This window comes from Lycium barbarum, chromosome 6, assembly GCF_019175385.1.
Source record: "Lycium barbarum isolate Lr01 chromosome 6, ASM1917538v2, whole genome shotgun sequence".
In the NCBI taxonomy this organism is placed as follows: domain Eukaryota; kingdom Viridiplantae; phylum Streptophyta; class Magnoliopsida; order Solanales; family Solanaceae; genus Lycium; species Lycium barbarum.
This window is the reverse complement of record NC_083342.1, coordinates 111,565,708-111,582,301: the sequence shown is the minus strand read 5'-3', so window position 1 is coordinate 111,582,301 and position 16,594 is coordinate 111,565,708. Positions and strand designations below refer to the sequence as shown.

General features: G+C 34.8%; 1 protein-coding gene and 1 long non-coding RNA gene across 8 annotated transcripts in view; both read left to right on the top strand.

Moving 5' to 3' along the window:
• Positions 1–10,494, top strand: part of LOC132645501 (uncharacterized) — a 37,963-nt gene extending 27,469 nt beyond the window's left edge. For 2 of the 7 annotated variants that reach the window (XR_009584113.1, XR_009584116.1), the window contains exons 3-13: positions 2,533–2,687; positions 2,769–3,045; positions 3,128–3,215; positions 3,610–3,731; positions 3,825–3,897; positions 4,020–4,161; positions 4,237–4,396; positions 4,556–4,665; positions 4,823–5,046; positions 10,043–10,272; positions 10,367–10,494. This is a non-coding gene — a long non-coding RNA (uncharacterized LOC132645501). Of the gene's footprint in view, positions 1–2,532; positions 2,688–2,768; positions 3,046–3,127; positions 3,216–3,592; positions 3,732–3,824; positions 3,898–4,019; positions 4,162–4,236; positions 4,397–4,541; positions 4,666–4,732; positions 5,047–10,042; positions 10,273–10,366 lie in introns of all 7 variants that reach the window. The other 5 variants (XR_009584119.1, XR_009584114.1, XR_009584118.1 and 2 more) reach the window with 5 other exon arrangements.
• Positions 10,495–12,333: 1,839 nt separating this feature from the next.
• Positions 12,334–16,280, top strand: LOC132645500 (uncharacterized protein At5g41620-like). Its single transcript, XM_060362514.1, has 3 exons — positions 12,334–13,266; positions 13,831–13,959; positions 14,651–16,280. Exons 1-3 carry the CDS (start codon positions 12,895–12,897, stop codon positions 16,145–16,147), a joined length of 1,998 nt encoding a protein of 665 aa, XP_060218497.1. The 5' UTR covers positions 12,334–12,894; the 3' UTR covers positions 16,148–16,280.
• The last annotated feature ends 314 nt before the right edge of the window (positions 16,281–16,594 follow it).

The window sequence follows — 16,594 nt, the reverse complement described above, 5'->3', positions numbered from 1 at the left end:
TGTAAATTTAGCTGTCATATAAATGTAGAGATTTGTTTAGATATAAAAGTTATTAAATACATTTATAAGTATATTTGCAAAGGACATGATAAAATTGTGTTTCATGTACATTCAAATGATACAAATATAGAAATAGATGAAATAAAAGAATATCAATCTGCTAGATGGGTATCACCACCAAAAGCTACATGGCGTATCTTTGCTTTTCATATCAGTGAAATGATTCCAAGTGTATATCACCTTCAACTACATTTAGAAGGACAACAATTTGTTTCCTTCAAAAGTACTGATACCATTACTAAAATTCTAAATAATCCTACAATTGGAAAAACAATGTTGACAGAATTCTTCTTGATGAATGTTGAAGATGAAGATGCTAAAAACCTTAATTTACTATATCGAGAATTTCCAGAATACTTTGTGTGGTCAATGGATAAAACATGGTCCCGTCGCAAACAAGGAAAAGTTATTGGTCGTGTTGTGACATGCCATCCAACAGAAGGAGGGATATTATCTTATACTTCTTCTAATGAATGTAAGAGGACCAAAATCTTATCAAGATCTGCGAATTGTAAACAAAATACCATACAATACATTTAGAGAATCAGCTGAAAAAAGAGGATTGTTACTTTCTGATAACAATTTGATAGAATGTATGTCTGAAGCTATAAGTTACCAAATGCCATACAGTATGAGGCATTTATTTGCTACGTTATTAATTTACTGCAATCCTACTAATCCAAAGGAATTGTGGGAAAATTTTGAGAAACCATTGTCTGAGGATTTTAAGAAATATACCAACCTAGGTACACAAGATATACGTTACAGAGTGTTAAATCATATTAATGATATTTTACATTCAATGGGTCATGATATCAACGAATTCCAGTTTATACCAGAAATGATAAAACACTCTGAAACAGAAAAAGAAGCTAAAGATGTTCATTTTGAAAGAAATATTACAGTTAGTGAACAAGATTTATTATTAGAAAAAAAATTAAATATCGAACAAAAAAGAGCTTACCATATCATAATTGAACGAATATTTTCAAACAGATTAGGCGCTTTCTTTATTAACGGCCCGGTGGAACTGGCAAAAGTTTCTTATACCGTGCCTTATTAGCTACTGTTAGACATGGCGGGTTCATAGCTTTAGCTACAGCAAGCTCAGGTGTTGCAGCTTCACTCCTTCCCGAAGGTCGAACTGCTCACTCACGCTTTAAAATACCAATTGACATTGAAGAAAGTTTTAGTTGTAATATAAGCAAACAAAGTTCATTAGCTTCTTTGATTCGAGATGCTAAGTTAATTGTATGGGATGAAATCCCAATGGCAAAAAAAAAAAATGGTTGAGGCTTTAGATTTACTTTTAAAAGATTTAATGGAAACCAATATACTATTTGGTGGAAAAGTAATTGTTTTCAGCGGTGATTTTAGACAGACCCTTCTCGTTGTACGTAGTGGAAAAAAAGAAGATTTTATTCGTGAAAGTTTATTGTGGTCTGATATTTGGAATCAACTTGAAATATTACAATTGACAGAAAATATGTGTGCAAAAACAGATCCTGCTTTCTGCGAATACTTAATGCGAATTGGTAATGGAAACAAAAAGAAAAATACCCAAGGAAAAATTACAATTCCTCATTCTTTAATTATTCCATTTACTTCCGAACAAGAATCCCTACAGCTTTTATTTAGAGTTACTTATCCCAATTTACATGTACATCATTCAGATGCTTCATTTATTACTTCTCGCTGTATTTTAACAACAAAAAATGATTTTGTTGATGAAATTAATAATATGCTAATAACACAATACCCAATCCCTCCGAAAATTACTTGGCTATTGATGAAACAATTGATCCAAAAGATCAAAGCGAATATGAAGATTACATGCACAGTTTAAATCCTGCAAGTTTACCTCCATAAAAGTTAACGTTATAGAAAAATTGTCCGATTATGTTATTACGTAATTTAAATCCTTGTGACGGTCTTTGTAATGGAACTAGATTAATATGTAATGATTTCAAAAGTCATAGCATCAGTGCAACAATATCAAAAGGGGATTTTAAAAACAAACATGTATTCATTCCACGAATCCCTCTTCTAACATCGCAGGATGAAAAATTACCTCTTCAGTTTAAAAGAACACAATTTCCAATACGATTATGTTACGCCATGACTATAAATAAAGCATAAGGTCAAACGTTAGACTTTGTTGGTATTTACCTAGGTGAACCAACATTTTCTCATGGTCAATTATATGTTGCTTTATCACGAGCCAAAAGTTCTAACTGCGTGAAGGTATTAGTTAGACCATCTATAGCTGAGGACAATGACGATCACTCTACCTATAATGTAGTTTATGATGAAGTCATTCAAAAAGCTTTTTCCGTGGATTAACGCTATTATTTGGTACATCACATAAACAATTGCATTGTTATCTACCTTTTCTTATTGTATAGAACATTGTCAGTGCTATCATTGTTTATATATATATTGTATCGATATCTATTTATTACGTAATTGCAGATTAGATTGACATGGCAGTTAAATTTACTATCAAGTCAATCACTCCAAAAACTAAGGATTGGATATGCAAAATTCAAGTAGTAGATAAATATCCTCCCAGAGACAAGAAAGACAAAAGTGGAAAATACCAATTGATGGTTTTGCAACATGAAGAGGTGCCTTTACTGCTTTTATACTCTACGAACTACACATGTTTCCATGATTTAATAACAATCTTATGTGCTATTTGATTGCAGGAAAATCAAATTCAAGCCATCATTTGGAATGTTGATATAATGCAATTTGACAAGTATTTCAAACCATTCCAAACATACCTGGTGTCAGTTGCACAAGTGAAAGAACCAAATCCCGCATATGCTAATCCATTCAACAAATACACTTGGACAATTGACAAAAATACTATCGTCGAACCAATTGAGAAAGTCATTCCTCCAGAGGATCCACCACCACCAACACGACTGGCTGTCACCCCCTTTGAAGCTATTGAGTATCAATTGAAAGATTTTGAATTTAGTAAGTAAAAAACCTTCAATATGTCATTTATAAATGCACACTCTATTTTTTACTTATTAATTTATTGTTTCTTTATGTAAAGATGTCCTTGGACTACTTATTAATACTGGCCTTCCAAGTAATGCATTAAATGGGAAGAAAATCCAAGAATTCATCATTATGGATACTCAGTAAGTCTATATTCTCACAGGCTTAACATTTTGTATTGTCGGATATTACATTTTGATTTGTATAAATCGGATATTTTTGTCACCAAAAAATTTCAGATAGTTGTTACTTTTTTTTTTTTGATATATGTAAAGAAAGAGAGGAAGAGATTGAAACACTTACCAAATTGGACAATTTACCATGTTTTAGAATTTTGGTATGTACAACATGTTTGTAATAGAAGAAACCAAAGCACCTCTCAAAACCTGAAAAGTCGAACTTTATTAACTGTTGGTTGAGAAAATGCTACGTGGACTGCTCCATGCCCAGTGAAACTCAATACTGTTGTTGTGAAGAGATGTCTTGGTTTGTTGTCAATTTGTTTTGATGAAAACATTAGCTTTGTATCATCCACAGGAAAAAGCCTAAGAAGCTAACACTTTGGGAGGACTCCGTCGAATATTATGGAAATGAACTTTAAGAGAAGGTTAAAGACTATCCTGTCTTCTTGGCTAGAAGAGTGGTAAAATCATCATCAGGTAAAACACATAAAGAATTACATTTCCCCCCCCCCCCCCCCCCCCCTTAAACAGCTAACGACTAACCAAAAATAAATATCCATATCCATGCAGGAATATGGAGTAGATACAACACAACAATACTCCTACATCCTACATACCCAGGAGCCACCACATTAGCTACATGGTAATGCCAATACAACTTTTATAACATTTGCTTCCAATAGCAGTTACATCCCCCAAAAGTAGTGTAATTTTCAAGGATCCAACACAAATGTGACAACATTTCTGAAACCACTTATTTTGCAGGTCCAAAACAATTCAACAACAACTCATTGAATACACAGCTAAAAGCATATCCCCAGACGACACTTTTCTTTTTGTACCCTTTGAAGAAGAATCAATATTCATATTTGATATCCAAATGCAGCCGCAGGAACAAGAACAAAGAGTGACATCTAACCTTCCATTTCTTTGCTACTATTTTTGCACTCAACAAAAACTAAATCAATTTCTGAATTTACAGGGACAAATATTCTACATCGATGCTGAACTTTCATTGATAAATGAAGACCAACATTTAGCTCCATGGCATGCTTAGATTGTAAGGCCCCATTTTCAAGAACTACTTCATCAAGGCCAATCTACTGCATGCACTGCGAACGATCCACCAAACTTATTCCCAGGTATTACAACTACTGAAAGATGTTTAGATTGTTTTGCTTCATTTATAAAAAGTACACTTACGTTACCCTTAACTACACATTTGTGCAATTAAATTGTTCAATTCAACCCCACTGAAACTGCTATGACATTACTATACTAAAATAGAATTCAATTTGAAGCTATGGTCACCGATCATACTGGTAGCACAACAGCGTCCATCTCAGATCAATCAACAACAAAGATGTTGGACCTCACAGTACAAGAGATTTATGACATCTACAGTGCAAAGGTATTTCATATGATTGAATTTATAAACTTATGACAATCATCATGCCTAATTAACTTTCTCACTGTAGAGAAAAGCGCTACTTCTTGACAATGCACGTAGACAATTAGCAATAAAGACTTTCAAAATTCAAATGAAAAGATTATTTTCCAAAAATCAGGATAAACTAGCTGTTCTGAATTATGAGGAAAAAGAGCCTACCAACCAACCATTACCAACTACACCAATGATGGGCGCTGCTGAACCAAGAAAGGGCAAGGCTATGGAGATTGGCTCAGAACCAAGGATCCAGCAAACCCTGCCCACCAAAGACAGACCTTCCAGCACCAGACAAAAAACATAAATCAAGGCTCCTATCAAGAAGGAGTAAAGGCTACTCAAAATGTAAGTCTCACAATTTCACACATAATTGAATCTTCTATTGTGTGCCATAGCAAAATACTTAGAACCAACTGATTAACAATACTCCAATTTAATAGAGAAAAACAAACATTAACTTTATATTCTGCACAAGTTTTACAGAAACATTTTCACTTATTTTAAATGTCCTTTCACGTTTTCAACATCTAATACAAGCTTCAGTCACTCCATGATTCCCCAAATGCCATACAACCGATCCATTAAAACTTTATACTAGTCAGGTTTTACCTTATTTTCTTCTCGCTGTTTCTTTTCTCAAGTTATATGAGTTGAAACTTTTGATAAAACTGCTATGGCTTTATTCATTGATGTTGCAAAATTAGTCGAGATGCGCCTAAACTGGCCCGAACACCACAGGCCAGTCCACCCCTTTTGATTTAATTTATTGGTGTTGATATTTACGTGTTAAAGATCTATTCTTCAGGTCTTTGTTAGCAACAATGTATGGTCTTTCTATTGTGAATGCGTCTAAGCTGGCCCAAACAACACGGGTATTAAATAAAGTTATAGTCCTTATGATTTGCCATGTCATGTTGTTTGTGCTTAATCTTGACATTCCACATTCCAATTTCAACTTAATTGCATGACCTAGCTAACTGACACTATTACCTGTGGTGTTAAGTACTGATGAAGTAAGGGGAAACGGATTTCCCTCAACTTCCTGTTGTTCCATGATAATTCTTTTAATTAATCTTTGATTCACATTATGATGGTGATAATATAAAATTTCTTTCGAGCAGCTTATTATTTCCTTATTTGACATGACTTTCTAACATCTGTGAGAATTTTACAGAGTATAAGATTTATAAAACCCACTGTTTGTATTAACTACATCGGAATAGGAACTAATAAAAATTGATGATAAGTTGACTTTAGTTTTTCTAGCCAATAATATCTCTGCTTATGGGGATTATGTTGTGCCAATGGTATGGCTAACTCTTATGGTTTTGCCTTATTTGGCTCTAATGTAGATTTCTTTAATTGTTCTGAGAATTTTGTAGATCCTTGGGTATCCTTATCTTATTTGGACCAAGTTGAGTAGATGTGGTTGTTGTGTGTACATGTAGCTCAATTCATATGCAGTATGCTACTGGTAAAAAAAATAATAATTAAAGGTTGTCTTGTAAGGTCCATAAGGAGATGTGTAATCTTTACCAAGACAAGCTCTACTTTGTGGGATTTCACTAATCTTCCTGCGCTCATCATCACTTAATGACCAGTCAAAAATATCAAGGTTCTGTGTCGTTCAAGCTGTTTGAAGGGTTTAAGTGCTCTGTCAAAACAGTATATTCCTATCACTTGAATTTAAGATATGATTATCAATGAATGTTGTGATTAATTAGACATTAAAATAACATGTACAGTAGTTGGGTCGTTGTTAGTAGCAATATATAGACTTGAACCTCAAAAGTGACAATAGATTCTGTTATGTGAAAGAAAACCGATCCATTAAAACTTTATCCTTTTCAGGTTTTACCTTATTTTCTTCTTACTGTTTTTTTTTTCCTCAAGTTATATGAGTTGAAACTTTTGATAAAACTGCTATGCCTTTATTCATTGATGTTGTGAAATTAGTCGAGGTGCGCCTGAACTAGCCCGAACACCACGGGCCAGTCCACCCCTTTGATTTAATTTACTGGTGTTGATGTTTATGTGTTAAAGATTTATTCTTCAGGTCTTTGTTAACAACAATATATGGTCTTTCTATTGTGAATGCATCTAAGCTGCCCAAACAGCGCGGGTATTAAATAAAAGTATAGTCCTTGTGATTTGCCATGTCATGTTATTTGTGCTTAATCTTGACATTCCACTTGCAAATTTCAACATAATTGCATAACCTAGCTAACTGACACTATATATCTTCACTTATTTAGCTGTGGTGTAAAGTACTGATGAAGTAAGGGGAAAAGGATTTCCCTCAATTTCCTGTTGTTCCGTGATAATATAAAATTTCTTTCGAGAAGCTTATTATTTCCTTATTTGACATGACTTTCTAAGATCTCTCCAGTGCCTTCCTAATACTGTGTTCCCAATCCTTGGACTTTCTATTAACTGTACAATAGATCCTTTTGCTGAGGCCATCAAAGTTAAGATGCGGCACTGTAATAATATGCAGTATGCTACTGTTACAGTTTATTCCTATCACTTGAATTTAAGATATGATTTGTGATTAATTAGACATTGAAATAACATGTACAGTAGTTAGGTCTTTGTTAGTAGCAATATATAGACTTGAACCTAAAAACTGACAATAGATTCTGTTATGTGAAAGAAAACTTTATCTTTTGAATTTATATGACATTCTGAAGCTTGGATGTTTAAAAATCAAATACAAAATGTACACCATATGTTTCAATTATTTGATTTTATAAAACCTATAAATTTTGCTGCTTTTGTTTATATATGGTAATGTGCTATGTTGGTTTTGAAGCACAAGTGTAGTGCCAGTATATGGCTGGAGCAAGAAAGTGTTCGGTTTAGTTATCTGCTAAAGCTTAAAGTAAAAAAGATTTGAGCTTTATGAATCTATCTTATTATTCTAAAGTTATGTTGAATCTCTTTTCTGTTGGGAATAAAATAGACCCGCAAAATAATATTCACGGTATTAGTGATAAACGCGGAACACTAAGTTATGGTTAAATCAGCAAGAATAAAATGCAGCAATAATGACACCAAGATTTTACGTGGAAACCCTTCTGAATAAGGGAAAAAACCACGGCCAAGAGGAGCAGCTGATATCACTATAGTAAGGAATTTTACACTGTGTAGTAACGAGTATAAATACTCCTAAGACCACTACACCCACAAAAGAAATAACACTCTTTTGATTTCCCACCTTACTACAATATCACTCACACTCTATTTTTCTTCACAGACTATTTTCTCACAGTCTATGGAACACCTCACTTTGCTCTCACTCAGATGTATTGTCTGAGATTTTGGTGTGTATAGCAAATGATCTTGGTGTTCTTACAAATGAACCATAAGCCGCCTATTTATAGGAATGAATTTCCTATGATGAGGTAAGCGCTTACATCACGACTAAGATGAGGTAAGCGCTTACATCACGGCTATGTGAACAAAAGAATTGACTTGTTGGCCAATTCCACAATTGCTACCAATGTGATTTTGTCAAAGGAAGAAAAATCTTCCTTTCTTAAAATATGGGATAGAGGACTGGACCCCACAAATCTCCCCCTCCAGTCCCATTCACCTGAAAGAGGGTACACTGGTTTCTAATTTGAGTGCATGCCGACAAGTTCTTTGCACGATTCGAACTTGTCTCTCGGTACCACCTTGGTCAGCATATCTGATAGTGCGACACACTTCTGCAACTTCGACTGCCATGGTATAGCTCCCCCTGAGCTTCCTCTTAGATACCTGAGTATCCACTTCATAGCTTCCCAATGCTCTTTCCCTGGATTTTCGAGAAATCTGCTTACAACACCGACTGCATGAGCAATATCTGGTCGAGTGCATACCATTGCATACATCTTGTTGGTACGAGTTTTTCGAGCATACAAACTTTCAAGATGCTTCCATAGGGTCCGAGCATGTGTCTCCCCAGAAATATGGTTCAACACATTATCGTCAACCCACTGTCTAATAAAGCCGCAAACCTGCCGATGCAACAAATTCCACTCTTCATCTGATTTATTATCAGGCTTTTTATTGGCAAAGACAGGTTGATGAAAATTCTTGACATAGAGCAAATCTTCCATTTTGCCCTTCCAAATGGCATAATTTACACCACTCAAAGTAACCATTACCAGTGTTGGCTTCCATCGTTTATCACAAATACAAATACTATTTTATTCGAAGACCAAAGTAATTCTTTTCTGATGTGGAAGTTCAGACTGTGCTGCAACCACAGAGCATACTTAGACAGAACCTTGGCTCTGATACCACTTGATGGGAATAAAATAGACCCGCAAAATAATATTCACGGTATTAGTGATAAACGCGGAACACTAAGTTATGGTTAAATCAGCAAGAATAAAATGCAGCAATAATGACACCAAGATTTTACGTGGAAACCCTTCTGAATAAGGGAAAAAACCACGGCCAAGAGGAGCAGCTGATATCACTATAGTAAGGAATTTTACACTGTGTAGTAACGAGTATAAATACTCCTAAGACCACTACACCCACAAAAGAAATAACACTCTTTTGATTTCCCACCTTACTACAATATCACTCACACTCTATTTTTCTTCACAGACTATTTTCTCACAGTCTATGGAACACCTCACTTTGCTCTCACTCAGATGTATTGTCTGAGATTTTGGTGTGTATAGCAAATGATCTTGGTGTTCTTACAAATGAACCATAAGCCGCCTATTTATAGGAATGAATTTCCTATGATGAGGTAAGCGCTTACATCACGACTAAGATGAGGTAAGCGCTTACATCACGGCTATGTGAACAAAAGAATTGACTTGTTGGCCAATTCCACAATTGCTACCAATGTGATTTTGTCAAAGGAAGAAAAATCTTCCTTTCTTAAAATATGGGATAGAGGACTGGACCCCACATTTTCTCCCAGCTGAGTGAAAAATGTGGTATTGAGTGAGATTTTGTTTATCTTGCCAAATCGAATTGGTTTACTGAAGGAGATAAATGAAAGGACTATGAGTTTCTAAATGATTCATGGAATAAATTGTGAGGATGATTAAAAAGTTCTTGAACTACAAGTCTCACTGATTGAGAGAATGCTTTATCGGACTAACTCAAAATGTGTTGGACTGGCTAAATTATTACATGAATTGTTTTAGAAGATGTTTTGAAGGAACTTTGTATCTTTTTTACTCTCACTTTGTGCTTCTTCTTCACCTTCTTTCTACAAAAAAGCTATTTTTCTATTTCTGGTGAGTGACTTTGCTTCTGCCTTAAATTTGGTTTTATAATCTCACGTGCTTTAATTTATTCTTACAAATATCAATGTTAATTTAACTTGCAGGAATATACGTTTAGTTGCTATGTTTAATCATTTGATGAACATCTACATTGCTAAACAATGCTCATTTTGTTATCAAGTCACTTTTGGTGTTTGATTTTGGCAACAAGTTTTTAAAGCACAAACAACTATCTTTTTGCTATAGCACTGTCAAGCTACTATCTTTTTGCCACAACACTGTCTTTTTGAAAAGCTGGATTACAAGCATATGTGACGCCTCATGCTTTGAAAAGGTACATGACTCAACTAACTCAACTAAACTACTACTACACTCTCTGCATCTACCACTTGAACATTTCCACTAATTTTAACAACAAATTTCTACAGGTACTTTGTGAACGATGGCGTCACACAGCTGCAACATGCATGACTGCTATTAACAAAATACCCAACTACTTTACTTTTTAACTGTTTACCATAACCAGCTATATATATATATATATATATATATATATGCAATCATCAATGTAATAGTCAAACATATATATAGACAGTGCAATCATCAATGTAATAAACAAACAGATATTATATACTTATATGTTTGTACGTTTATTACCCAATATAAAATATATATACCAACACTATCCGCAATTACATACACATAAATACACTATAATCCAAAGTATTGGGCTCGTGCTGCGATCTAGTTATTATGTATAGGTCGTGCACGACTAAGCACATTCTAGTATTAGAGGTACAATTTATTTGACGATATCACATGTTCACATTTTGACCAGGCTTTTGAAGTATATGTAAGTACCAAAACCAAAAGTCCAAAAGTCTTGCCAAGAATTCCACTTGATTGAACAAGAGATAGTGATATTTGTCATTGATCATTTATAAAATTTAATCTTCTGTAAAATGATCCAAAATTTAATTACTCTACATTCAAATTAAGCAACATGCGCATGTATCAATCATCACTTGACAAAGAAAGTGTTAAATATTTATTTTTTAAAGAACAGATATTTGTTTATCGAATATTAACTGTTTTATGTTAGATATTAATATAGAGGATTTTGGCTATATTAAAAGCCACAAGAAGAGAAAAATTACAAATGTATATATATGCAGAAATAAAATTTATAAAGAGCTAATACTTGCACCTTAGTTTGTGTACAAGATACTCTTATATTTAATACGTAATACAAGAAAAAACAATTACCTTAAGCCCTGAAGTGTCGAAACAAAATAAAAATTAGCACCTTTAATTTTCCATCTACCCGCTCAATACTTATGGTTGCAATATGTGATGGAGACTTATAAATTAGATTTTTATTTTGTGTGTATATGAGTGGAGAGACTAGAGAGAGACCAATAGCCTTTCATATTTATAACGTCAAGTGTCTTTATCTCATCAATGAGACATTTGGCTATTCGTCTTCCTTCGCTAAGAAATCCATAAACAAACATTTGTCCCTTGGACTTCTTTAAGTTAAAAGAGTTACTGCAATTCATTGTGTAATATCCTACATAATAGATGGAGTATATAATATATAAGAATACTTAGTAGGGTAATTTATTTGAAGATCATGGTAATTGGTATCAAGTGGAGTAAATAATATAATGTCGCATTGTGGTCACGAAGACCACAAAATATCTTACTCTTTAAGCACAGAAACAGTAGTGATGAATAGAGAAGGGTATATTCTTGCAATCTTAGGATCCTTTAGGCATGATTTTAGCCTAATAATTCCTTCTGTCTACTAGTAGTAAATAGTATACTACGAAGGAAGAGAGGAGAGGTCCATAGGGGCAATGTTTAAATCATATCTCTCTATTTCAATTTATGTGAACCTATTACTATTTGGAGAGTCTACGAGATGATTCTTTGACCGAAATTATTTGAATTATAAATTATCATGTCTTATAGTGTTTCTTATGTAGTTTCTAAATCTATAAATTTTATTTTTATAAACTTAAAAGATCTATGTCAAAATTTATGGTTAAAATTATAAAGTTTGATTCTCGTGCTCCGAAAAGATTCACATAAATTAAAACAGAGGGAGAATTAATTAAACACTAATTTATTATAAGTAAGCGGAGTAATAAATTAAAGTAAAAATGTGTGTAAATTAATTGAATTGTTATAAATATTAAATGCTTGCAAATTTTTATAGTGAATCCAAGTGGGGGAAGAATGATGTTTTCACACCAGAGCTACAAAGACATACATAGCCTATGGACCACATCAACCCTTTTCCTTTTAGTCCTCAAATTTGGACTCTATCTACCAAAACTTTTGGCTTTTCTTTCTTTTTATTGCCAGTTTGGTTAAATTCTCATTGGACTGAAAATTCTTGACTACTTCCCTAGCACAGTATAGCTGCCGCTTTGCATGTGTGTATGTCTCATTCCTGGTCGTTTTGGTGATGAGTATTGTAACTTGTACGTGTCACACTCACCAATAATCCGCATGATTAAAAGCCTAAGCTAAACATTACCCTTTTAACATTTCCCAAATATCCAGAGATCTCTTTATTGTAAGAGAGTGCATTAAATTGATTGCATAACATTAAAGTTGCCGACAAGGAGAATTGAGAAAAGATCAGAACTGCAGAGACTGGTGATAGATATGGAGAGAGATAAGAGTGACATAAAACAGACAAAAGATTTTTAATTGGGACATACTGTGAAAGAAACAGAAATAGGTGATTAAGAGGAGCTCACAAGAACTTGCAAGAATTTACCTTTGTCCGCGTGTGTGAGAGAGACAGAGGGGTGGTAAAAAAATAGTAGTCTAAAGTAAGAGACATGACAAGGGGGACAACATCAAATTAAAGTGTTTGAAAATTTTATACAAAAAGAGGACTTTAGAGTAAGACAATTAGCACCAAGAAATTTGAAATTTGGGTATGTACAAGAGTGAGAAAAAGATGGAGAGAGAGGAAAAGAAAAAGCAGCAAGAAAAAGAATTGTTGGTATTAAAGTTGAAAGGAGGTGTTTTGGTGGGGAAAAGAGGAGGTAGTTGTAGTACTCCTTCACCTACATGGAAAATTGGGTTGGCTCAATCTGATGGTTCTCTGCTTCAAGATTTGCCTTTTCCATCCAATTCTGCTTCACTCTCTGTCAGAAAACTTGGTGCTAATCTCTGGGAATTTCAGCCACAAGTGAAAAACATCGTCAAGATGAGCAAGGTTGGGCATCCCCCTCAAACTCAAAAAGATAAAAAACGTTCTAAGCTTCCCAGCCAACCAGCTGACCCACCAGATAGCCCACCACAGCAGGTCAAGTACAAGAAACTTACTTATTTAGTTGTGGTGTTTTTTTTTTTACTCCAAACTGCATATTGTATTACTATTAAAAAAAGACAGTTTTGCGGGTCAGCCGAACTCATTGCTTTCTGCTCCAACTAAGTAAACTCCGAGTGTACTCTAGATCCTGGATTCGCCTTATGAAATTGTTCAATGCTTAAGCTTTTTTAGGTGCCTCAAGTTCATACCATGCCACATAGGTTAGAAAGACAAACAAATATATATGTATCTCTTTAATATAATTGTTTGTTGCCACTGCACTGCCACATAGAATTGCTTTACAGAAGTCTTGTTTCCCCAAGTCAATTGTGTAGGTTGTTGTGTTAATCTTGAGAACGCTTAATTCCAGTTGAAAACTTTCAACACGAAGGAAAATCATCTCAACAAAGTTTCCCCGTCGGTTAATTTGATTGAAGAGTTAAAAGGATGTCTCTTTGGTTCATTTCTGCTAAACTATGAAGTGTCTTAAATTTTTTTCTCTAACTTGCATCCAGAGGCGATAACCTGATTCCCTGTGATTCTTTTACGTTGTTGCAGCCAACAAGCACCAGTAGTTTAGGGAGGGACATTGCTGCATCACTTAGACAGCATCATCATCATCTACTTGTGAAGAATGGAGGCGCTCAATCGCTTGAATCTCCTGCAAGTTACTGTAGCTCAATGGAGGTAACTTTTCCTTGCACCTTTTTTTTACCCCTTCCCCTGCTACAGCATGTTGATGGCATAAATAATGGGTACTTTTTGACTTAATGGGTATTTTTAGCTTGAGAACCTAGTTCAGGAATGAATCAGTACTTCATAAAGACCAATCATTATTTTCCTTCGTAGCTAGACATGCATTTTTCATGGTTCAATTTATTTCTATTACTACCTCCCCCTCCCTTTTTCTCAGATTCCACAGGATTTATGTCAAAGTTGGTGACTACCCGAAAGCTTTATGGATGTATGAATATTTAAGCCAATGAATTTATGGTACCTTTAGTAACCATGATAGCTTCCATGCGACTCGGGGATAATGAAATATTTAGCTTTTGATTTTAGAAGTGGCTAAATATCAGTGAATTCAGAAGATAGATGTGCTTCTATCAACTGTTTTCGACAAATTTTCTGGTGAATATAGTCTGGATATAGTTCAGATAGTGTTCCCTGAATGTCACTTGATTGAGTTTATTATGAACTGACTTTACCACATGAGAAGTTTCCTGTCCTGAAATGAGAAGATAATTGCGTGCACATCAACTTGTTTAAGCGCATTCAAGTCTGTCTTGCACGTGCTATAATTGATTACTTCAGCAAATTTCGTGATAACCTATTTCAGTGGTGTGATAATGTCTAATTTCCTTCTGTTCCCTGACAGATGGCTCCTTATAAACCTGTTGAGACTCCCACCACCTCAAAGGACCTTAAAGGTAGAAGTGGAAAGTCCAGCTACAGCCTGAAAACATCAACGGAATTACTTAATATACTTAATAGGATTTGGAGCCTTGAAGAACAACAATCATCAAACATGTCGTTGGTGAAAGCATTGAGAAAAGAACTTGATCACTCCCAAAGATGTGTTAAGGAACTACAAGAAGAAAAGAAACGAGACAGAGAAGAAATAGATGACTTGATGACACTAATTGCTGAGTACAGAATTGGAAGAAAGAACAACAAGCATAACAGAACTGAAGAAGCAGTCAAGACATTGACGGATGAGCTACGAGATGAAAGAAGGTTGAGGAAACACTCAGAAAATCTTCACCGTAAGCTTGCTCGAGATCTTGCTGAAGTGAAATCTTCTTTCTCTACTGCTTTAAAAGAACTTGAAAGAGAACGGGAGGCACGGATTATGCTAGAAGAATTATGTGATGAGTTTGCCTATGGAATTAAGGAGTATGAAGAAGATGTTCGATTCTTGAAAAGCAAACTGAAAAAAGATCACATGTTGACTGAAGAGAAGGATGGGTTGATCATCCATATTTCTGAAGCCTGGTTAGATGAGAGAATGCAAATGAAGCAAGCCCAAAGACGTCATGATCCCGCAGAAAAGAAAACAATTGTAGACAAGTTGTGGTCCGAAATACAGACCTTTCTTAAAGCTAGACAATCTAATGATTACAGGAATAATGTCTTAAACTTGAAAGGAGCAAAGGAGAACTGCTTACACAGGCATTCATTGGAATCCTTTCACTTGAACAATCCAGCAAGTGCACCCAGAATAGAGAAGGAAGATGACGATTCATTTGACAACGTTATACGTGCTTCTGAATCAAATAGAGGTTTAAGTGGAAAGCATGACGAAATCAGCTGCATCAATCAACAGGAGGAATTTACTTCGAACATCCATGTCGGAAAAATAACTGAATCTAATCCACCACAGACGAAGATTGAAGCTCAAGTTTCAAAGGACCCTGACATGACTAGCTCAAGAATCCAACCTGAAGAGAAAATTTTCGAGGCAATGGTAGTTAAAGAGACTCCTGTTGAAGGTAATGAGATTGGTGTGCTTAAGAAACGTGTCACAAAACAAGGAAAATCTCAGAAGAGAAAGAATAACTTGATGAAAACAGGAAGTTCTTTGCTGAATAACTTACTTAAAGATCATTCATTGCCTTCAGAAGCTAAGCCACTTCAAAATGACGATAAGCATGTGGAACAGTCTTTCGATCCAACGACATTTACTGGCCCTGCCAGTCCAGTGCAGAAGTGGACATCAAAACTAACAGCCCCGGATCGTGAGGTGATTGAATCTTCTTCAAAATTACCACTAGGTGTTAAAGAGAATACACTGAAGGCAAAGCTGCTAGAAGCCAGGCTTGAAAGCCAGCAGTTGCAGCCAAGAGCTATAAAAGGTTTATCTGAGTTTACTTGAACTGTAAAATGGCCAGTGTGAACCCTTTAGGCGAAAATGTTAAAAAGTGTTAATACTTTGTGAGTTGCTTATGCTGGTTTTGTGACTCGAAAATTTTGGTACACAAGAAATGAGAAATGCCTCTTTTTTTGTAGTTTCAGTTTTTTTTCTGTAAATTAGATATGTGTACTGGTTATTAGTAACATAGATTCTCATTTCTGTTGAGTTTTGATCAAAGTAATTTCATTCTAGCTCGAGGCTTGTTGTGAATGCCGTTGTCCTTAAGGATATATTTAACCCCGTGTAGGTGTATTCCCTAGGATTCGACAAGCTCTTCTAGTATCAACTTGGAGCAAAACAACAAAGAGAAAATTAGTAGCAGAATTCCAGAAGGAGAATAATTTCTGGATTGGTGTTCTTCTCATAAGAACGAGTATGTGTATATATAGGTGAGATATTTAGAACATT

Excerpts from the sequence above, each read along its gene's own strand:
- LOC132645500 (XM_060362514.1), top strand. The coding sequence starts at position 12,895 with ATGTACAAGAGTGAGAAAAAGATGGAGAGAGAGGAAAAGAAAAAGCAG. Across the intron at positions 13,267-13,830 it reads CAGATAGCCCACCACAGCAG|CCAACAAGCACCAGTAGTTT; the intron begins GTCAAGTACAAG and ends ACGTTGTTGCAG. Across the intron at positions 13,960-14,650 it reads GTTACTGTAGCTCAATGGAG|ATGGCTCCTTATAAACCTGT; the intron begins GTAACTTTTCCT and ends GTTCCCTGACAG.